We start from the raw sequence: 23,204 nt of genomic DNA on the forward strand, positions 1-23,204 counted from the left end.
ATAGACATGTTTTGGCATCGCCGTGCTCGTCACCAGATTACTGAATGACGTAAAAAAGCTAAATAAAAAAACAATGGCAAAATTGTGCTTATTTCTCACCATTATTTCAAATGTTTTTTTTTTTTTTAGATTTTTAAGTACAAGGAATGGTGTTTCCATAACTCCAAGTCCTGCAGAAACCAGGCTGTGTCCATGGGAAAAAACTAAAGTGCAAAAATAAAATGGTGCCATTACGGGGTTAATGAGACCTTTCTTACCTCCTCTTTCTGCCACTGATCACTTTCTTATTTGTTATTATGGGAAGTGACCAGTTTTATTCCCAGAGAAGCCCCCTGGCCTGTGCCCCCCATGGTAATAGCACATAAGCAGCATGCACATCAGGGCGACGTTCTCTGAAATACCACATCCCGTATTAATCTATATATATAATTGTCTAAGGGTTTTTCTGTCTGTCTGTCTGTCTGTCTGTCTGTCCTGGAAATCCCGCGTCTCTGATTGGTCGAGGCCGCCAGGCCTCGACCAATCAGCGACGGGCACAGCATGGCGACGATGATGTCATAAAGGTTGCCTCGACCAATCAGAGACGGGCACAGTCTGCCGCGAATTCTGGAATCATCATTGTCCATATACTACGGGGACATGAATATTCTAGAATACCCGATGCGTTAGAATCGGGACACAATCTAGTTAAGTTATAATAAACGGACAGTATATTATTTAATAGTTAAATTTAACATAAAAAAGCCATTGGCCCGTACGGGGATCGAACCCGCGACCTTGGCGTTATTAGCACCACGCTCTAACCAACTGAGCTAACCGGCCACGCTGAGCTCCTGGCTCCCACATAGGCTGATGACAGCGACTGTATGACGTAATACTCCCTCCCACTGTGGGCGTGGGCTAAATAAAATGCTGAGTAATCTAAAAAACGACTTTTGACCATTGGTTTTGATTTTTCTTTTTTGCTATGGCGCAACCTGATTGGCTGAGGAGACATTTGCCCTCTCAGGTTCGTTTTTCATTGGTCAGATTTACCCGTGATGGGTGGGACGTAATCTTGGCAGAGTCACGTTGCGTGTCAAGGGGGCTGAGTTGCCATCTGTTTACGCGGACTCCGGTTACCGGCTATGAACGGAGACAGTTTTAGCGCAGGAGAGCGCATCGTGTCCCCGGCGTATATCCGGCAGGGCCGGGAAGCGCGGCGCAGCCATGAGCAGCTGATACGCGTGCTGCTGGAGAAGGTAAGAAGCGGTCTGCGGCCCTGGACCGGCCAAGTCATGTGACAGCTGGCCGCAAAGCATCCTGGGATTTGTAGTTTTGATTAAAAAACACGCCATAGTGATTGTGCTGCACGATACAGATGTAAAATCTCCGTACAAAAATGTGTCCTGTGTGCAGCGAGAGCCAGAGGGTCGGAATGGAAAACTGGTTTAGTGCCTGTAAATCAATGGCTATTGTTCATAATGCAGCATCAATGCTGTGCTGTGTGGAGGCTCCTCCGGGGGCGCTGTATACAGAGCTGTACGTCCTCTGTGCTGTGGAGGCTCCTCTGGGGGCGCTGTGTGCGGAGCTGTACGTGTGCTGTGCTGTGGAGGCTCCTCCGGGGGCGCTGTGTGCGGAGCTGTACGTGTGCTGTGGAGGCTCCTCCGGGGGCGCTGTGTGTGGAGCTGTACGTCCTCTGTGCTGTGCTGTGGAGGCTCCTCCGGGGGCGCTGTGTGTGGAGCTGTATATCCTCTGTGCTGTGGAGGCTCCTCCGGGGGCGCTGTGTGCTGAGCTGTACGTGTGCTGTGCTGTGGAGGCTCCTCCGGGGGCGCTGTGTGTGGAGCTGTACGTCCTCTGTGCTGTGCTGTGGAGGCTCCTCCGGGGGCGCTGTGTGTGGAGCTGTATATCCTCTGTGCTGTGGAGGCTCCTCCGGGGGCGCTGTGTGCTGAGCTGTACGTGTGCTGTGCTGTGGAGGCTCCTCCGGGGGCGCTGTGTGCGGAGCTGTACGTGTGCTGTGGAGGCTCCTCCGGGGGCGCTGTGTGTGGAGCTGTACGTCCTCTGTGCTGTGCTGTGGAGGCTCCTCCGGGGGCGCTGTGTGTGGAGCTGTATATCCTCTGTGCTGTGGCGGCTCCTCCGGGGGCGCTGTGTGCGGAGCTGTACGTCCTCTGTGCTGTGGAGGCTCCTCCGGGGGCGCTGTGTGCGGTGCTGTACGTCCTCTGTGCTGTGGAGGCTCCTCCGGGGGCGCTGTGTGCGGAGCTGTACGTGTGCTGTGCTGTGGAGGCTCCTCCGGGGGCGCTGTGTGTGGAGCTGTACGTCCTCTGTGCTGTGCTGTGGAGGCTCCTCCGGGGGCGCTGTGTGTGGAGCTGTATATCCTCTGTGCTGTGGCGGCTCCTCCGGGGGCGCTGTGTGCGGAGCTGTACGTCCTCTGTGCTGTGGAGGCTCCTCCAGGGGCGCTGTGTGCTGAGCTGTACGTCCTCTGTGCTGTGGAGGCTCCTCCGGGGGCGCTGTGTGCGGAGCTGTACGTGTGCTGTGCTGTGGAGGCTCCTCCGGGGGCGCTGTGTGCTGAGCTGTACGTGTGCTGTGCTGTGGAGGCTCCTCCGGGGGCGCTGTGTGTGGAGCTGTACATGTGCTGTGGAGGCTCCTCCAGGGGCGCTGTGTGCGGAGCTGTACGTCCTCTGCTGTGCTGTGGAGGCTCCTCCGGGAGGCGCTGTGTGCGGAGCTGTACGTCCTCTGTGCTGTGAAGGCTCCTCTGGGGGGCGCTGTGTGCTGAGCTGTACGTGTGCTGTGCAGGCTCCTCCAGGGGCGCTGTGTGTGGAGCTGTACGTCCTTTGTGCTGTGGAGGCTCCTCTGGGGGCGCTGTGTGTGGAGCTGTATATCCTCTGTGCTGTGGAGGCTCCTCCCGGGGGCGCTGTGTGCGGTGCTGTACGTCCTCTGTGCTGTGGAGGCTCCTCCGGGGGCGCTGTGTGCGGAGCTGTACGTCCTCTGTGCTGTGGAGGCTCCTCCGGGGGTGCTGTGTGCTGAGCTGTACGTCCTCTGTGCTGTGGAGGCTCCTCCGGGGGCGCTGTGTGCGGAGCTGTACGTCCTCTGTGCTGTGGAGGCTCCTCCGGGGGCGCTGTGTGCGGAGCTGTACGTCCTCTGTGCTGTGGAGGCTCCTCCGGGGGCGCTGTGTGCGGAGCTGTACGTCCTCTGTGCTGTGGAGGCTCCTCCGGGGGCGCTGTGTGCGGAGCTGTACGTCCTCTGTGCTGTGGAGGCTCCTCCGGGGGCGCTGTGTGCTGAGCTGTACGTCCTCTGTGCTGTGGAGGCTCCTCCGGGGGCGCTGTGTGCTGAGCTGTACGTGTGCTGTGCTGTGGAGGCTCCTCCGGGGGCGCTGTGTGTGGAGCTGTACATGTGCTGTGGAGGCTCCTCCAGGGGCGCTGTGTGCGGAGCTGTACGTCCTCTGCTGTGCTGTGGAGGCTCCTCCGGGAGGCGCTGTGTGCGGAGCTGTACGTGTGCTGTGCTGTGCAGGCTCCTCCAGGGGCGCTGTGTGTGGAGCTGTACGTCCTTTGTGCTGTGGAGGCTCCTCTGGGGGCGCTGTGTGTGGAGCTGTATATCCTCTGTGCTGTGGAGGCTCCTCCCGGGGGCGCTGTGTGCGGTGCTGTACGTCCTCTGTGCTGTGGAGGCTCCTCCGGGGGCGCTGTGTGCTGAGCTGTACGTGTGCTGTGCTGTGCTGTGCTGTGGAGGCTCCTCCGGGGGCGCTGTGTGCTGAGCTGTACGTGTGCTGTGCTGTGGAGGCTCCTCCGGGGGCGCTGTGTGCGGTGCTGTACGTCCTCTGTGCTGTGGAGGCTCCTCCGGGGGCGCTGTGTGCGGTGCTGTACGTCCTCTGTGCTGTGGAGGCTCCTCCGGGGGCGCTGTGTGCTGAGCTGTACGTGTGCTGTGCTGTGCTGTGCTGTGGAGGCTCCTCCGGGGGCGCTGTGTGCTGAGCTGTACGTGTGCTGTGCTGTGGAGGCTCCTCCGGGGGCGCTGTGTGCTGAGCTGTACATCCTCTGTGCTGTGGAGGCTCCTCCGGGGGCGCTGTGTGCGGAGCTGTACGTCCTCTGTGCTGTGGAGGCTTCTCCGGGGGCGCTGTGTGCTGAGCTGTACGTGTGCTGTGCTGTGGAGGCTCCTCCGGGGGCGCTGTGTGCTGAGCTGTACGTGTGCTGTGCTGTGGAGGCTCCTCCGGGGGCGCTGTGTGCTGAGCTGTACGTGTGCTGTGCTGTGGAGGCTCCTCCGGGGGCGCTGTGTGCTGAGCTGTACGTGTGCTGTGCTGTGGAGGCTCCTCCGGGGGCGCTGTGTGCTGAGCTGTACGCGTGCTGTGCTGTGGAGGCTTCTCCGGGGGCGCTGTGTGCTGAGCTGTTACTTCTGTACACATGGCACGGGATGGAGCTCGGCACAGTTTATTTTGTGAAGCCCCACATGGTCGCCTCATGGTGCTGAAACCACTAAGGCTACGTTCACATTTGCGTTGTTGTGTGTTGCGTCCACAACGCATGCAAAACGCATTGTTTTGTGACGCATGCGTCCTTTTTTTGCATGATTTTGGACGCAAAAAAAATGCAACTTGCTGCGTCCTCTGCGCCCTGACGCGTGCGCCCAAAAAGACGCATGTGTCACAAAATGCAGCACAATGCATGTCCATGCGTCCCCATGTTAAATATAGGGGCGCATGACGCATGCGGCGACGCTGCAGCGCACAACGCTAATGTGAACGTAGCCTTAGCCCATGACTGGGGCGAATCACCGGACCCTCATCTATAGTTTAGCGGGGGCTCAACTCCTGGGACCACCTCTCCTATGTTCTTGGGATTGTTGATGTCCCAGTGGTTGGACCACCAAGTTACCAGCCGTCCTGTGCATTGTAGCAGGTTCAGCTGTCTCTTGTGTATGGGGATCCTATGAGCTGCATTTCCTGTGTGGAGCCCACCCATAACCGGGTCTCCTATTTCTGGCCTTGTGTGTGTGTATATATATATATATATATATATATATATATATATATATTCGCTTAAGGGGTACTTCCATCTGTTTGTCTGTCTGTCACGGAAGTCCCGCGTCGCTGATTGGTGGCGATGGGCACAGTCCGGCTGCGAATTCGCACCTTCCTACTCTCTGTCAGTGCCCCCTCCGGTCAGCGCTCACACAGGGTTAATGGCTGCGTTACACAGCGTTATGCCACGGTGTAACGCAGTCCGTTAACTCTGCTATTAACACTGTGTGACCAACTTTTGATAAAATAAAAAATCATTGTATTCTCACCTTCCGTCCGTCGCCTTTCCTGCTGCTCCTCGCGACACCCCGGTCCATGCATTGTGGTCTCGCGAGATGATGACGTAGTGGTCTCGCGATACCGCTACTTCATTATCTCGCGAGACCGCAATGCATTCTTGGGACCGGAGCTTCGTGAGGAGCATCAGTATACGCCTGGGCTGGTTCCGGGGGCGACCGAAGGTGAGTATATAACTATTTTTTTATTTTAATTCTTTTTTTTTAACAGGGATATGGTGCCCACATTGCTATATGCTACGTGGGCTGTGTTAGATGCTACGTGGGCTGTGTTAGATACTGCGTGGGCTGTGTTAGATACTGCGTGGGCTGTGTTAGATACTGCGTGGGCTGTGTTAGATACTGCGTGGGCTGTGTTAGATACTGCGTGGGCTGTGTTAGATACTGCGTGGGCTGTGTTAGATACTGCGTGGGCTGTGTTAGATACTGCGTGGGCTGTGTTAGATACTGCGTGGGCTGTGTTAGATACTGCGTGGGCTGTGTTAGATACTGCGTGGGCTGTGTTAGATACTGCGTGGGCTGTGTTAGATACTGCGTGGGCTGTGTTAGATACTGCGTGGGCTGTGTTAGATACTACGTCTCTGTGCTATATATTATGTGGCTGTGCAATATAGTACGGGGGCTGTGCAATATACTACGTGGGCTGTGCTACTACGTGGGCTGTGCTATATTTCTCTGCTGTATCTGTGCATCATGAATCGTGGTATGTGTTAAAGAGGAGGGCCCACTGAGACTCTTTCGCCTGGGGCCCTGAAAAACCTGGAGCCGGCCCTGGCTTCACTGATTGGTCACGCCCGGCAGCGAACAATCAGCGACAGGCGTGGTCCGGCCGTGAATTGGCGCGGAATTTGAACCACGCTTCGCTAATTGGTCGTGGCCGGCCGAATCCTGTGTATAAATTGCATTATTCTGAAAAATTCATAAATAAACTACATACATATTCTAGAATACCCGATGCATTAGAATCGGGCCACCATCTAGTCTCTAATAAAACTGTTTCATCTTTTTTTGCCTGTCTTTTAGGGTAAATGCCCCCCGGACGCTTGGGACGAGAGCACCATCGAGCTCTTTCTCCATGAGTTGGCTGTGATGGACAGTAATAATTTCCTTGGGAATTGTGGAGTGGGAGAGCGTGAGGGAAGAGTGGCGTGTGGCTTGGTTTCTCGCCGCCATTATCGGTATTTCTCTTTTGTGATAAGATGATGTGAAGATTCTCGGCCATTACTGTAGAGCTGATGAAGGAGGAAAGTTTTCAGCTCCTTATAGTAAAATCCAAAAATGGAATCAGTCCATATTAAATAGTAACTAGTGATGAGCGAATATACTCGTTACTCGAGATTTCCCAAGCACGCTCGGGTGTCCTCCGAGTATTTTTTAGTGCTCGGAGATTTAGTTTTTCTTGCCGTAGCTGAATGATTTACAGCTACTAGCCAGGCTGAGTACATGTGGGGGTTGCCTGGTTGCTAGGGAATCCCCACATGTAATCAAGCTGGCTAACAGATGTAAATCATTCAGCTGCCGCGCTGAAAACTAAATCTCCGAGCACTAAAAAAATACTCGGAGGTCAACCGAGCGTGCTCAGGAAAACCCGAGCAACGAGTATATTCGCTCATCACTAATAGTAACAGTTCCTTGGGACTGTGATCGTTCCCATTCACCACCCCACGCTGACACAAATCAGGAGAATGGCAGCTGCCGGGCGCCTCAGGCGCCTCTTATCCATTCTGCCAATTCCAAGAGGAGGGTCTGATTTTGCCCGTCAGTCCCCCAATATGTTCATTGTGCAGTGTGGGCTCTGGGGTGACTGACGCCGGCTCTGACCGTCTACACAGGTGTCCAAGTGCCGACTAATTCCAACGTTTCTATCATTACGGCTCCTACCGGGAACGTGACCATTGGTCTCAGAGATGAAAACCAGTCAGGGTCCATCATAATGATCGGAGCCTAGGACAAATGGTTTCTCGGGGGTCCTAGTAAGGATCCGTAGAGTTCCCCTGTGTCCCTCAGTTGTGGCCATATGTGATTGGTGCGATATATTTTGCCACTCTGGTTTTATCAGTTGTTTTTTTCCACAGACTGATCCATGGCATCGGAAGGTCGGGGGACATATCTGCCGTTCAGCCCAAAGCTGCCGGCTCCAGTCTCCTGAATAAATTGACGAACGCGTTGGTGCTGGACGTTCTCCGAGGCGCAGGCAAGTGCACTCATCAATTCCACCTCCCACCCAACAATGCGATGACAAATGAGCCACTGTGCTTCTCATTACAGGTGTGCGTGCGGCAACGAGCTGCTTTGTGGTTCCCATGGCAACGGGAATGAGTTTAACGCTTTGCTTCCTAACGCTCCGACATAAGAGGCCGAAGGCAAAGTACATAATTTGGCCGCGGATAGACCAGAAGTCGTGCTTCAAGTCCATGATCACTGCCGGTAACGCTCGGGATGTTGTTTTCTTTGTGGGCAGCACACATTTAATTGTTTTATACGGTGATCACAATGGGGGAAAGTTGTTATAACCAGCGCACCCACCTAATATGTGATAGATCAGAGGGGGGCAGCAGTTGTGGGGCGACCGTGAACCCCCTGTCCTCCGCTGTCGCCCTCTTTATGACTCTCCATTGTAGTCTATTGGAGTTGTAGGGACAGGAATCAGCGCCTGTATTCATGGTGTTGGTCGGACCCCCCCTGGTCTACCCGATGATTGTGCCTCTGAGAATTGACCCAATACTGACAACAGTTTGCATCTGCTGAGACAATTGTGGGCAAACTGTTGTCAGCATTGGATCAACAGACAATTTTAACCCCTTTGTCCGTGGCTATTTTTTAGTTTTTCTGTTTTTTTGTTTTCATACTCTTTCAAAAGGTAAAACTTTTTTCCTATTGAAATTCCCATATTAGGTCTTGTTTATTGAGGATGATCTAAAGCTTCTTATGCCATCATTTAATTTACCTTATACTGGACTGAAAATGTGTGTGCTTAGTAAAAGTGTATTTTTTCTATTTAAAATAATTAAAAAAAATAAATAAATAAATTGTATATGTGTGTGTATATATACAACCCCTGGCAAAAATTATGGAATCACCGGCCTTGGAGGATGGTCATTCAGTTGTTTAATTTTGTAGAAAAAAAGCAGATCAGACATGGCACAAAACTAAAGTCATTTCAAATGGCAACTTTCTGGCTTTAAGAAACACTAAAAGAAATCAAGAACAAAAATGTGGTAGTCAGTAATGGTTACTTTTTTTAATCAAGCAGAGGGGGAAAATTATGGAGTCACTAAATTCTGAGGAAAAAAATTATGGAATCACCCTGTAAATTTTCATACCCAAAAATAACACCTGCATCAAATTAGATCTGCTCGTTAGTCTGCATCTAAAAAGGAGTGATCACACTGTTGCACCAAGTGGACTGACATGAATCATGGCTCCAACAGAGAGATGTCAAATATAGGAAAACTGACTGAACAGCAATATAGTCTGAACAGGTGCATAACCAAAAAAGACTTGTATAGCAAATAGATCAATGGCTGCACTCAATTTTACTGTGCTAAAGCAAGGAAATGTGCGATACATGAAATGTGAATAGCATAATGGCTTGTGAAATCTATGAAAAAACACATGAGATACTTAGCACAAGATTTGGCCAAAAATTGTGAGCCCATCCACCAAACGTCAAGGTAATCTCAGATCGGATGGGTAACTAACCTGTCTGAACGCCCCGCCCTTCACCATGCTGTGATTTTAATTACATCCAAACACAGTTGGTTCCGACCTTCCTATAAATGCAAGCTTTACCATGTTATTAGGCTACGTTCACACTAGCGTTGTGCGCCGCTGCGTCGGCGACGCAACGCACAACGCACGCAAAAACGCGGCAAAACGCACGCAAAAACGCTGCGTTTTGCGACGCATGCGTCGGTTTTTGCCGAAAATCGGACGCAAGAAAAATGCAACTTGTTGCGTTTTCTTGGTCCGACGCTTGCGGCAAAAAAGACGCATGTGTGGCACAACGCAACAAAAAAAAACGCATGCGTCCCCCATGTTAAGTATAGGGGGCGCATGACGCATGCGTCGCCGCTGCGTCGCCGACGCAAACCCGACGCACATTAGCTTAACGCTAATGTGAACGTAGCCTAAGCCATAGGTAAGTGTTCACACTAGGCAGACAGGTTAGTTACCCATCCGATCTGAGATTACCTTGACGTTTGGTGGATTGGCTCACAATTTTTGGCCAAATCTTGTGCTAAGTATCTCATGTGTTTTTTCATAGATTTCACAAGCCATTATGCTATTCACATTTCATGTATCGCACTTTTCCACAGAGAGATGTCACTTGAAACAAAGGAGAGGATTATCAAACCCTTAAAAGAGGGTAAATCATCACGCAATGTTGCAAAAGATGTTGGTGGTTCACAGTCAGCTGTGTCTAAAATCTGGACCAAATACAAACATGGGAAGGTTGTTAAAGGCAAACATACTGGTAGACCAAGGAAGACATCAAAGCGTCAAGACCAGAAACTTAAAGCAATATGTCTCCAAAACAGGAAATGCACAACAAAACAAATGAGGAACGAACGGGTGGAAACTAGAGTCAATGTCTGTGACCGAACTGTAAGAAACCGCCTAAAGGAAATGGGATTTACATACAGAAAAGCTAAACGAAAGCCATCATTAACACCTAAACAGAAAAAAACAAGATTACAATGGGCCAAGGAAAAGCAATCGTGGACTGTGGATGACTGGATGAAAGTCATAGTCAGTGATGAATCGCGAATCTGCATTGGGCAAGGTGATTATGCTGGAACTTTTGTTTGGTATCGTTCCAATGAGATTTATAAAGATGACTGCCTGAAGAGAACACGCAAATTTCCACAGTTATTGATGATATGGGGCTGCATGTCAGGTACTGGGGAGATGGCTGTCATTACATCTTCAATAAATGCAAAAGTTTATGTTGATATTTTGGACTTTTCTTATCCCATCAATTGAAAGGATGTTTGGGGATGATGAAATCATTTTTCAAGATGATAATGCATCCTGCCACAGAGCAAAAATTGTGAAAACATTCCTTGAAAATAGACACATAAGGTCAATGTCATGGCCTGCAAATAGTCTGGATCTCAATCCAATTGAAAATCTTTGGTGGAAGTTGAAGAAAATGGTCCATGACAAGGCTCCAACCTGCAAAGCTGATCTGGCCACAGCAATCAGAGAAAGTTGGAGCCAGATTGATGAAGAGTCCTGTGTGACACTCATTAAGTCCATGCCTCAGAGACTGCAAGTTGTTATAAAAGCCAGAGGTGGTGCAACAAAATACTAGTGATGTTTTGGAGTGTGTGTTTGTTTTTCATGATTCCATAATTTTTTCCCCTATGCTTGGATAAAAAAGTAACAATTACTGACTACCACATTTTTTGTTCTTGATTTCTTTTAGTGTTTCTTAAAGCCAGAAAGTTGCCATTTGAAATGACTTTAGTTTTGTGCCATGTCTGTGATCTGCTGTTTTTTTACAAAATTAAACAACTGAATGAACATCCTCCAAGGCCGGTGATTCCATAATTTTTGCCAGGGGTTTTATATATATAGCCAGCTCTGACCGTGCCGTTACAGGCAGGTGACCGCTGTATAACGCAGCCGGCGCTCGCTGTGTAGGGTACATGGACATCACTTGTTTATAAGGGGTGAAAAATCCATGCTCCGTTCAGCTACGCGGCTGAAGGGGGAAAAATCGTCTGTTTTACCCCTTGTTAGTGCTTTGCTTCTATGGGGGAAAAAAATCAGGGATGTTGAAATGAAACATGCCTGATCCTGGTAACATCGGGGCCCGGGGTTGGATTCTCTGTTACTCAGTAAGATTTGGAGAGATATTTCCCTTCTGTTATTTAGGACCTCTCTGGCCGTTGGTACGCAGCTCGTTAACCCTCTGTACTCTCCCACTGTTTGTAATGAAGGATTTGAGCCGGTGGTGATCGAGAATGTCCTGGAAGGAGATGAGCTTCGCACGGACCTGAATGCGGTGCAATCCCGGATCTGTGAGCTGGGGGCCGAGAATATCCTGTGTGTTCACTCCACCACATCGTGCTTTGCCCCTCGTGTGCCCGACAGGTAAAAAGATTTCAAAACTGTTTTTTGTTTTTTCTCTTAGTTGTTTCCATTACTACAACTAAATCCAGAGGAGCCTTTTACATTCTCCGTGTTTGTTCTTGTCTAGACTGGAGGAACTGGCTGAGATGTGTGCCAAGTATGATATTCCTCACATAGTTAATAATGCCTATGGTGTCCAGTCATCGAAATGTATGCACCTCATCCAACAGGTACTGTCATGGGCGCCACATCCACCCCAGAAATGTACTACCATTTTTTTTTATTTTTTAAACTAACCAAAGCTACTCAATGATTTCAAACCTTTAGATTCCTATTCCTAGTCTGTCATCAACCAGGTAACACAATTTTTTTTCCATTTTTCTTTTTCTTTCTGCTTTAAGTGGGTTTGCAGATATCAGCCGCTATGAGAATCTTTATTTATACCAGTCTTCCATAATGTGTGAGCGCAGCCATACTTAGAATTCATTCATTACACATATAGGTGATGAACCCAATACAATGTTTCCCAACTGGAGTGCCCCAGCACCATAGGGCGCCACTGATCCTTCTCCTCCTTCTCCCTTCCTTTCCTGGGGTGCTGCCTCTCTATGGTGCTGGTTTGCACAACACAAGGGAGGAAGCACCGCTGATGTATTCTATTGCCTTTGCAACACCATTCTAATTTCATAAAGTGTCAGCGCTGCAGTAAGCCATCATGCCCTTCTGCCCCACAGATCACAATGGTAATCTGTGAAGAAAGACGGATACCACACTTTCTGGAAACACGGCCGTGGGAAGGAGGCCTTAGGGTGCAGTCAGACGAGTGTCCGTGCATTGTGCTCCGATCTCTGTTTATACGGCCATCTAACTGCGCCATTATTCAGATTCTGGCAGCACAGTGTATTATTATATTCATGGAGAATATGTACTTTTTGTTCATTTTGTAAAATAAAGAATATACAGTATTTGGTAGGGGGTCCCCTAAGGGTTTTTTTTTCCCACAAGCTTAAAGGGAATCTGTCTGCAGGTTTTTTTCTACTGGGTCTGAGCGGAATAATGTAGACAAAGTGATTGTGTCACTTAGATTACTGGGTGCCGCCACATCAGAGATTGTAGACTAGAATGTTATGGTAACTTCTTACTGATAAATCCTTCAGCACTTGGGCAAGTGACATCTTCTGAGCTCTGTGTCTCAGCCTCGATCTCCTGCTGTCTTCAGATTACATAGCAAAAACCTGCTGACAGATTCCCTTTAAAAGATTATGACCCAGTGGCCTAAATTTTCCGGGTACATGAGTGCCCCTCTGTTGGGCCGTACAATTACCTTGTGTTATTAGATAATTGGGGGGGGGGGTGGCAGCTGTCCAAGCCTGTGGTCTATGCAATGTATGACGCGGGGTGGGCACACATTCCCCAGATTACCTGCCAGTACTCCCTCTAGCTGTAAACTCATGATTTAGTGATTGGGGGAAAAAAGCCTTCCATATATTTAAAAAATGAATGTCTGGGTAAAAAAAGAAAAGGTGGTGTTCACCGTCCCTTTAAAAAGTCCTTTATTCTGTGTCCTTAAAACATGGCAGCGAGACAATAATGGACTATTCTAGGAAATGAATAAGGTGACAATAGCAACTGCCACAACAAAGTGATTGTTTTACTTCCCCTCCAGGGAGCCCGTAGGGGCAGGATTGATGCTTTCGTGCAGAGCTTGGACAAGAACTTCATGGTTCCTGTAGGTGGCGCTATTGTAGCAGGCTTTAACGAATCTTTCCTGGAAGAAATTAGTAAAATGTATCCGGGGAGAGCGTCGGCCTCCCCATCGCTGGATGTCCTGATAACGCTGCTGTCGCTCGGTGCAAGCGGATATAAGCGTCTACTGACAGAAAGGAAGGTATGATGGTTTTAATACAGGTTTTTAAATTTTTTTTTTCTTCAATCTGTAGCAAAATACTGATCTGATACTATCAAGGAACTTTAACTCCCTGCATGCTTTTTTGTTTGTAAACTAATCTGCGGTGCATGTTTGCATCTGAGCACAGTGGCTCAGTGGTTAGCACAGTGGCTCAGTGGTTAGCACTGTGGCACAGTGGTTAGCACTGCAGTCATGCAGCTCTGGGGTATTGGGTTTGTATCTGCCACCAAGGACAACATTTGCAAGGAGTTTGTATGTTCTCCCCGTGTTTGTGTGGGTTTCCTTCAGGTTCTCCAAAGACATACTGATAGGGAATCTAGATTGTGAGCCCCAATGGGGACAGTGATTATGTCTGTAAAGAGCTGCGGAATATGATGGTGCTATAATAAATAGGTGTGGACTGTATGCAGGTAAAAAACATATTCTTTTTGAGTGTTTTTCTGCATCAGAAATGCACAAAATCCGCATATAACTGTATGAAAAAGTTTTGTCAAAGCCACATATCAGGGAATATCAAAAACAAAGCATAACATTACCAAAAAAGAGACAAAACCACAGCGTTAATACTGCTACAAAGATGCACTCAAAAACACAAGTAACCCAATTTACCTACTTGGTGCAGAAATGCAGCGAGCACTGTCGATCAGAAGTGGTGGATCCCCCCACTATGCAGACGAGGAGGTGTAACCATGCACCAAACTCTTGGTCACACCGAGGGTGCACCACAGCTCCCTCATGTGCATGTGCGTGACGTTCTCAGGCGCTGGACCAGTAATGCGTACAGAGCTGTTACGGGGCGAAGTCCACTACAGCTCTGTTTAGCCAATTTCAAATGCTTTTTTGGTCATTGCAGACTTCATTTCTCAGAGAACCCCTTTTAAAAAGTACTAAAATGAATAAAATTAAATACACGTTTAGATGACACATTTTTCTAAATGCCTTTTATATAGCAAATAGTTATGCTTTATCTAGTGCACTCTATCAGGATTCCAAGATGGCAGCCACCATCAATCCCAGCCCGTCCTAGATTTCAGAGGACACGCAGTAGGACGGGCCGCAAGAAGCTCGACTCAGAGGTTACGTCACAGCAGGGTCCAGTCGGCACCGTGGACGCACATTGCTCTGTTCAGATGACCTGACAGGACACTGAGGGGGAAGGAGAAGATGAAGCGCTTCTTTAGCTGACTGAGAAGGGACATCATGTTAGCCTGACTGTTCTCGTGTGTCACACAGTCCGTCCCAGATTTCAGAGGACACGCAGTAGGACGGGCCGCAAGAAGCTCGACTCAGAGGTTACGTCACAGCAGCGTCCGGTCGGCACCGTAGACGCACATTACTCTGTTCAGACGACCTGACAGGACACTGAGGGGGAAGGAGAAGATGAAGCGCTTCTTTAGCTGACTGAGAACGGACGTCATGTCAGCCTGACTGTTCTCGTGTGTCACACAGTCCGTCCTAGATTTCCGAGGACACGCAGTAGGACGGGCCGCATGAAGCTCCACACTGAGGTTACGTCACAGCAGCGTCCGGTCGGCACCGTGGACGCACATTACTCTGTTCAGACGACCTGACAGGACACTGAGGGGGAAGGAGAAGATGAAGCTCTTCTTTAGCTGACTGAGAACGGACGTCATGTCAGCCTGAGTGTTCTCGTGCGTCACACAGCCCGTCCTACTGCGTGTCCTGGCAGCTGCCATGCTTATCGTCCTGACAGCGTGCACTACATAAAGCATAAAGCATAAAAATTGAGCTTGACTTGAGTTGGTACACATGCAGCCCTTATTCACACACTGAGGTCATGGTAAGGTTTAATATTAGACTGTGTAGGGCCTTCCCGATCAGGGTCACCTTGTCAACGGTGGGATGGCTTTTATGCTATTTTTGATCAAAAACAGTATAACTAAAAACTGTGTTGTTTAAATGCACTTTTTGCTTTTTATGTACTTAGCCACAGCAGGATTTTTGCTCATTTTTTCTCTTGTAGGTTTTACTACATAAAGCATGCCTGCATGCTGAATAAAGGGATTTACAAAAATGTTTAATATGTAAATGTGGATTATGCCACATTTCTCGGAGAACCCCTTTAATATGTTGAGCAATTACCTAATGAACGTCTGACCTGCCGCTCAATTTTAACTGGGGAGAAAAAGTTTCCGGTTCTGGATTTCCAACACTCGGACACCCACCGATGAATACGTTCTCACTGGAGTACCCCTTTACATCCCATCGCAGTGAATAGAAAGTGCTTCACACAAGCTACCGGTTAAGGAATCCACCGTCTGAATGCAACACCCTAACTCATCCTCCCGAGGTTGGACATGAGCCTCGATCCTGATTCTGCAGATTTCTATTTGAGTCTTGTACGATGTATCAAGGAATACCCCTTTTAGACATGGTTCCTACTTTTTCACTAAAAGACAGATGGGTGGGCAAAAGAATTTCTTCTTTATTCGATCCCCCATGACAGCACCACGAGAGAGGGGATCCACCCTTCAAGGACAGGAAACCTAAAAGACATAGAAAGTTGGCACCTCTCCCAAGCATCAGTTGGTTTCCTGTCCTTGACGGGGAACCTCTTAAAGACATACCTGTTGAAGTGGTACCCTGCCCAAATGGCGCCTCGTCTCTCCACTTTGGATGGAGACATAGACACAGATGTGTGGCTCTTCCCGTTCGCTTCTATTGTAGTTCTGAAAATATCCGAGGAAGATGTGTGGCTACTTTTTGGGTTGTGTGTGTGTTTTTTTTTTTTTTTTTTTTTGTTTGTTTGTTTAGTGTTTGCTTTTTTTTAACCTCAGGGCCCCGACGTAAATGTCTGAACTGGTAGTGCCTCCGCCAAGGTGCCTGACATAGGAGTGACTTTACCGCTTGCTTATCCTTGAAACCTATATGATACAGTATTGAGAATCAATCGCTATAAAACACAAAGGATAATTTGTTTTTATAGTTCTCCAATCTAATTTACCACCATGGTGGCTTCTACCGCGTGACATTGATTTATTTTCCAGACTCTCCTCCACCAGAATTACAGGGATGAGAAAAAAAAACATGTCCGGCGCTCGCTCTGCATTCTTCGCGTGCGCTTCAGCTCTCAAGAATTTTCCATTTGTTCATCAGAAAAGCTGAAATTAGGTTAAATATAGTACATAGAAATCAATGCCGTCGCCATCTCATTTTCTGAAACCTTGCACTCCGTTTGCTTGGGGGGCTATTAAGTTCCCCTTCCAAGTTATTGATTTGACCCCTGAAAGAGATTCCTCTAAGCCAGAATGCTCTATTAATCTGCATTAAATAACATCCCCATCTGATTGTATGTGACTGAACGGCATATATGGTGCCCCCCTGGGTGTGTGGCGGGGGTCAGGGAGGGAGAAACTTATATTTAAGCTAGAATTTATAAAAAGTCTGTGTGATTGATGGAGATGACTTGCGCGGTATTCCCTTCCTGTGATAAAACCACCGATACTTAATGCATTTTATTGTTAGGTAAGAGCAAGGGCAGCGCGAGTCTGCGGTCAGCTGAAGGAGAAGCACAATCACAGCGTTATCCGCGCACTATCTGATTAAACCGAGCAGATTATTCATTTCTCCTCCTGAGATTTACATCACTGATGGCCAGCAGGCCGCCCTTCCATGTGCCAATCACCGCACGCTTATTAAACCACTCCGTAATAACGCCTGCAAACACCGGAGCAGTGTATATGGCAATGACACAACACAAGGAGAATGTCCTTAAAGGGGTTTCACTTTTTAAATGGAATGTTACAATGAATCCTGTGCAAGTTTAAAGGGAATCCGTCAGCAGGTTTTTTCTCTAATAACCCCCCAGGACAGCACACAGGAGGATGTCATTTCATCCTAATAGGGACTGGGAACACGAAAGAGGTCAAATGGCTCCTCCTACCTCCATACCCCAGTGTTTTTCCTGTTCCTATAGGGATGAAGAGGAAATCCTTGGTGCTCTGTGCTGGCGGCGGACACTGTAAAATGTATCCCAGCCTGGCAGCAGGAGTTCGGTCGGCTTACTTTCCCTCTCTGTAATGCTGCTCCGGTCTCCTCTGGACGTGTTCCCTACCCCCCTCCCCAGTCCGCGCCTTCGGGTAAGGTCTGGGGGAGTTCTCAGAGGGGAGGCCTCTCTGAGCTCTCCAGGCCCATCTCCTCCCCCTGCTCCTGGTGGCTGTGATATGAGAGAGGTGTTCTTCCGGCTTTCCTCGCTACAAGCTATGCGGTCCCAGCGGCCGGAAGTGACATCAGACGCCAGCCAGCATAGGTGATCATCACTTCCGATTTTGCGTTCCAGGGTGGAAATTTGAATGAAGAACCTAGGTTGACTCCACCGGAGGATTCCACCTTTCGGGAAGAGCCGGGGAGAAGCCCCTCCGGTTGGAGGGAGGCGCTCGTCCGATCGCCCTATTAACCCCTTCCCGACCTGTGATGCCACATAGGCGTCATGAAAGTCGGTGCCAATCCGACCTGTGACGCCTATGTGGGTCATGGAGGGATTGCGACCCTGCAGATCGGGTGAAAGGGTTAACTCCATTTTCACCCGATCTGCAGGGACAGGGGGAGTGGTACTTCAGCCCGGGGGGGGGGGTGGCTTCACCCCCTCGTGGCTACGATCGCTCTAAATGGCTGTTGAAAGTGAAACAGCCAATCAGAGCGATTTGTAATATTTCACCTATGAAAAGTGGTGAAATATTACAATCCAGCCATGGCCGATGCTGCAATATCATCGGCCATGGCTGGAAACCCTGATCTGCCCCCCCCCCACCACCACCGATCTCCTCCCCAGTCCTTTCTGCCCCGTACTGTGGTCCGCCCCCCCCCTCATACTTAACGAGCCTCCCGGTGTCCGTCCGTCTTCATGGATGCCGCCATCTTCCAAAATGGCGGACGCATATGCAGTGCGCCCGCCGAATCTGCCGGCTGGCAGATTCGTTCCAGGTACATTTTGATCACTGTGAAACCTATCACAGTGATCAAAATAAAAAAAATTGTAAATTAAACCCCCCCCCATTTATCACCCCCATAGGTAGGGACAATAATAAAATAAAGAAAATATTTTTTTTTTCTTCCCCCCCACTAGGGCTAGGGTTAGAATTAGGGTTAGAACTAGAGTTAGGGTTAGAATTAGGCTATGTGCACATGGTGTGGATTTGGCTGCGGATCCATCACTGTAAACGTGATGGAAAACTGCTACGAATCCGCAGCGGCCAATCCGCTGCGGATTCGTAGCAGTTTTCCATCACATTTACAGTACTATGTAAACCTATGGAAAACCAAATCCGCTGTGCCCATGGTGCGGAAAATACCATGTGGAAACGCTGTGTTGTATTTTCCGCAGCATGTCAATTCTTTGTGCGGATTCCGTCTTACACCTGTTCCTAAATAGGAATCCGCAGGTGAAATCCGCACAAAAAACACTGGAAATCCGCGGTAAATCCGCAGGTAAAACGCAGTGCCTTTTACCTGTGGATTTTTCAAAAATGGTGCAGAAAAATCTCACACGAATTCACAATGTGGGCACATAGCCTTAGGGTTAGGGTTGTAATTAGGGCTAGTGTTGGAAATAGGGTTAAGATTAGGCTTGTGGTTAGAGTTAGGGGTGTGTTGGGGTTAGGGTTGGGATTAGGGTTAGGGGTGTGTTGGGGTTAGGGGTGTGATCAGGGTTATATCCAGAGTTGGGATTAGGGTTTGGGGTGTGTTGGGGTTAGTGTTGGGAGTTAGAATTGAGGGGTTTCCACTGTTTAGGCACATCAGGGGTCTCCAAACGCAACATGGCGCCACCATTGATTCCAGCCAATCTTACGTTCAAAAAGTCAAATGGTGCTCCCTCCCTTCCGAGCCCCGACGTGTGCCCAAATAGTGGTTTACCCCCACATATGGGGTACCAGCGTACTCAGGACAAACTGGACAACAACTATTGGGGTCCAATTTCTCCTGTTACCCTTGCAAAAATAAAAAATTGCTTGCTAAAACATAATTTTTGAGGAATGAAAAACTTTATTTTCACGGCTCTGCGTTGTAAACTTCTATGAAGCACTTGGGGGTTCAAAGTGCTCACCACACATCTAGATAAGTTCCTTGGGGGGTCTAGTTTCCAAAATGGGGTCACTTGTGGGGGGGGTTTCTACTGTTTAGGCACATCAGGGGCTCTGCAAACGCAACGTGACGCCCGTAGACCACTACATCAAAGTCTGCATTTCAAAACGTTACTACTTCCCTTCCAAGTCCCGACGTGTGCCCAAACAGTGGTTTACCCCCACATATAGGGGATCAGTGTACTCAGGACAAACTGGGCAACAACTATTGGGGTCCAATTTCTCCTGTTACCCTTGTGAAAATAAAAAATTGCTTGCTAAAACATCAATTTTAAAGAAAGAAAGAAAAATGATTTTTTATTTTCACGGCTCTGCGTTGTAAACTTCTGTGAAGCACTTGGGGGTTCAAAGTGCTCACCACACATCTAGATAAGTTCCTTGGGGGGGTCTAGTTTTCAAAATGGGGTCACTTGTGGGGGTTTCTACTGTTTAGGCACATCAGGGGCTCTGCAAACGCAACGTGACGCCCGCAGACCACTCCATCAAAGTCTGCATTCCAAAACGTCACTACTTCCCTTCCGAGCCCCGACGTGTGCCCAAACAGTGGTTCCCCCCCACATATGGGGTATCAGCGTACTCAGGACAAACTGGACAACAACTTTTCGGGTCCAATTTCTCCTGTTACTCTTGTGAAAATAAAAAATTGCGGGCTAAAAAATAATTTGAGGAAATAAAAATGATTTTTTATTTTCACGGCTCTGCGTTATAAACTTCTGTGAAGCACTTGGTGGTTTAAAGTGGTCACCGCACATCTAGATTAGTTCCATGGGAGGTCTAGTTTCCAAAATGGGGTCACATGTGGGGGAGCTCCAATGTTTAGGCACACAGGGGCTCTCCAAACGCGACATGGTGTCCGCTAATGATTGGAGCTAATTTTTCATTCAAAAAGTCAAATGGCGCTCCTTCCCTTCCGAGCCCTGCCGTGTCCAAACAGTGGTTTACCCCCACTTGTGAGGTATCAGTGTACTCAGGAGAAATTGCCCAATAAATTTTAGGACCCATTTTATCCTGTTGCCTATGTGGAAATGAACAAATTGAGGCTAAAAGAAATTTTTTGTGAAAAAAAAAAAAAGTACTTTTTCATTTTTACGGATCAATTTGTGAAGCACCTGGGGCTTCAAAGTGCTCACTATGCATCTAGATAAGTTCCTTGGGGGGTCTAGTTTCCAAAATGGGGTCACATGTGGGGGAGCTCTAATGTTTAGGCACACAGGGGCTCTCCAAACGCGACATGGTGTCCGCTAACGATTGGAGCCAATTTTTCATTCAAAAGTCAAATGGCGCTCTTTCCCTTCCGAACCTTGCCGTGTGCGCAAACAGTGGTTTGTGACCACATATGAGGTATTAGTGTACTCAGGAGAAATTGCCCAACACATTTTAGGATCCATTTTATCCTGTTGCCCATGTGAAAATGAGAAAATTTAAGCTAAAATAATTTTTTTGTGAAAAAAAAAAAAAAGTATTTTCATTTTTACGGATCAATTTGTGAAGCACCTGGGGGTTCAAAGTGCTCACTATGCATCTAGATAAGTTCCTTGGGGGGTCTAGTTTCCAAAATGGGGTCACTTGTGTGGGAGCTCCAATGTTTAGACACACAGGGTCTCTCCAAACGCGACATGGTGTCCGCTGAAGATTGGAACCAATTTTTCATTGAAATAGTCAAATGGCGCTCCTTCCCTTCCGAACCCTGTTGTGCGCCCAAACAGTGGTTCCCCCCCACATATCGGTATCGGCGTACTCAGGACAAATTGTACAATGATTTTTTGGGGTCCAGTTTCTCTTTTTACCCTTGGGAAAATAAAAAAATTGTTGCTAAAAGATCATTTTTGTGACTAAAAAGTTAATGTTAATTTTTTTCCTTCCATGTTGCTTCTGCTGCTGTGAAGCACCTGAAGGGTTAATAAACTTCTTGAATGTGGTTTTGAGCACCTTGATGGGTGCAGTTTTTAGAATGGTGTCACTTTGGGGTATTTTCAGCCATATAGACCCCTCAAACTGACTTCAAATGTGAGATGGTCCCTAAAAAATATGGTTTTGTAAATTTCGTTGTAAAAATGAGAAATCGCTGGTCAAATTTTAACCCTTATAACTTCCTAGCAAAAAAAAATGTTTCCGAAATTGTGCTGATGTAAAGTAGACATGTGGGTAATGTTATTTATTAACTATTTTGTGTCACAACTCTCTTGTTTACCAGAATAAAAATTCAAAATTTGAAAATTGCGAAATTTTCTAAATTTTAGCCAAATTTCAATTTTTTTCACAAATAAACGCAAAAATTATCGACCTAAATTTACCACTAACATGAAGCCCAATATGTCACGAAAAAAACAATCTCAGAACCGCAAGGATCCGTTGAAGCGTTCCTGAGTTATTACCTCATAAAGGGACACTGGTCAGAATTGCAAAAAACGGCAAGGTCATTAAGGTCAAAATAGGCTGGGTTTTGAAGGGGTTAAAGGAACCCCGGACAGAAGGTCAAGTGAGATAGGACAAACTGTCTTGGAGTCTGATCCTTTCCGCTCTGCATCTGTGGAGCCCAGTGCTATTCCGATCTCTGTGAGAATTCAGACATTGGGTCTCCTCCAGGATACTGAGAATCATTTCTACCTTCTCCTCTCTTTTTGGTGGACCAGGATCCTGCACCCAGGAGCAAATCCAAAGTCACTAGCCGAAAATGTGCGTTATGTGCCAAAAGACTCTCCTCCTCACATGGCAAACCGCTATGTCAGGAGTGTATAGAGAAAGTTCTGAAGGTGGAACAGCTCTCCTTAAGAGAGGACATCAAATGCATTGTACGTCAGGAGATAAAAGCTTCCCTGGCATCCTTCTCCCAGCTCATACCAGCCCCTAGTACTCCTCCATCAGCAAAGAGGAACATGCAGCAGGAAGAGGATTCGGACTCCCAGGAGACTATGCAGGAAGAGTTCCAGGAAGAAGGTGAACGGAGTTCCGACCTGATTCACAGGAGAAGAGGTATTACTTTTCTGCAGTGAACATGGATGAGCTAATCACAGCGGTGAGAACCATGGAGGTGGAGGAAGAAAGACCAGCGCGTACGGTGCAAGAAGAGATGTTCGGAGGCCTCCGATCCAAAAAGAAGTTATTCTTCCTAATACACAAAAACATCAGGGAGCTGGTGCTGGAAGAGTGGGAGACTCCAGAGAAGAGACTGAGTACTCCTTCAGAGTTAAAAGAAAGCTTTCCAGTTGATGACGAGACTGCAGGATGCTGGTCTGAGGTACCCAAGATAGACCTTCAAGTTGCCCTTGTAGCCAAAAATACTGCTTTGCCATTTGAGGATTCCTTTCAGTTAAAATATCCTCTGGAGTGCAAAATGGAAGGTCTCAGAAAATCCGGGGAAACATCAGTGGCCTTGCTAAACACAAAAGCGGTCTCCACGTCGGTCGGTAGATCAATGTCTCCCTGGTTGGGTCAGCTGGAAGAACACCTGGCAGCAGGGACCCCCAGAGAGGAGATCCGCGCCTCACTTCACCTTCTCCAAAATGCTACAGCCTTCCTGGCAGACGCTTTGGCGGAATCCTTCAGAGCAGCGGCTAGATCTGCATCCCTATCTAACTCAGTGAGACGAGTCCTGTGGCTGAGATCATGGAGCGGGGACCTAGCGTCCAAAATCAAGGGAAATATATGTTCGGGCCTGCATTAGATGAGTTATTGGAGAAGTTCTCGGACAAAAAGAAGTCGCTACCAGAGCCAAAGAGTGCTAAAATGAGTGCCAAAAAGAGGTCCTTTCAGCCCCCACAGGAGCAATCTTCCCAATACAGAGGCAAAGGGAAGACAGGAAGATGGAGCTACCCCAAAGGAGGCCGGGGCAG

At 48.2% G+C, this 23,204-nt stretch overlaps 1 protein-coding gene and 1 non-coding gene across 2 annotated transcripts in view; one reads left to right on the top strand and one right to left on the bottom strand.

Annotated features, from left to right (window-relative positions):
* Window positions 1-748: 748 nt before the first annotated feature.
* TRNAI-AAU (transfer RNA isoleucine (anticodon AAU)) lies at window positions 749-822 on the bottom strand. Its single transcript has one exon. It is a non-coding gene; the product is annotated as a tRNA-Ile (tRNA).
* A 217-nt stretch (window positions 823-1,039) lies between these two features.
* The window catches only part of SEPSECS (Sep (O-phosphoserine) tRNA:Sec (selenocysteine) tRNA synthase), a 50,663-nt gene continuing 28,498 nt past the window's right edge, over window positions 1,040-23,204 (top strand). The window contains exons 1-7 of the mRNA XM_077279948.1: window positions 1,040-1,241; window positions 6,304-6,458; window positions 7,356-7,474; window positions 7,549-7,707; window positions 11,229-11,382; window positions 11,489-11,591; window positions 13,028-13,249. Of these exons, the coding sequence (XP_077136063.1) occupies window positions 1,128-1,241; window positions 6,304-6,458; window positions 7,356-7,474; window positions 7,549-7,707; window positions 11,229-11,382; window positions 11,489-11,591; window positions 13,028-13,249 (1,026 nt within the window). The 5' untranslated portion in view covers window positions 1,040-1,127. The remainder of the gene's footprint in view (window positions 1,242-6,303; window positions 6,459-7,355; window positions 7,475-7,548; window positions 7,708-11,228; window positions 11,383-11,488; window positions 11,592-13,027; window positions 13,250-23,204) is intronic.

The sequence above is a fragment of the Ranitomeya variabilis genome, chromosome 1 (genome assembly GCF_051348905.1).
Source record: "Ranitomeya variabilis isolate aRanVar5 chromosome 1, aRanVar5.hap1, whole genome shotgun sequence".
NCBI classification, from domain to species: domain Eukaryota; kingdom Metazoa; phylum Chordata; class Amphibia; order Anura; family Dendrobatidae; genus Ranitomeya; species Ranitomeya variabilis.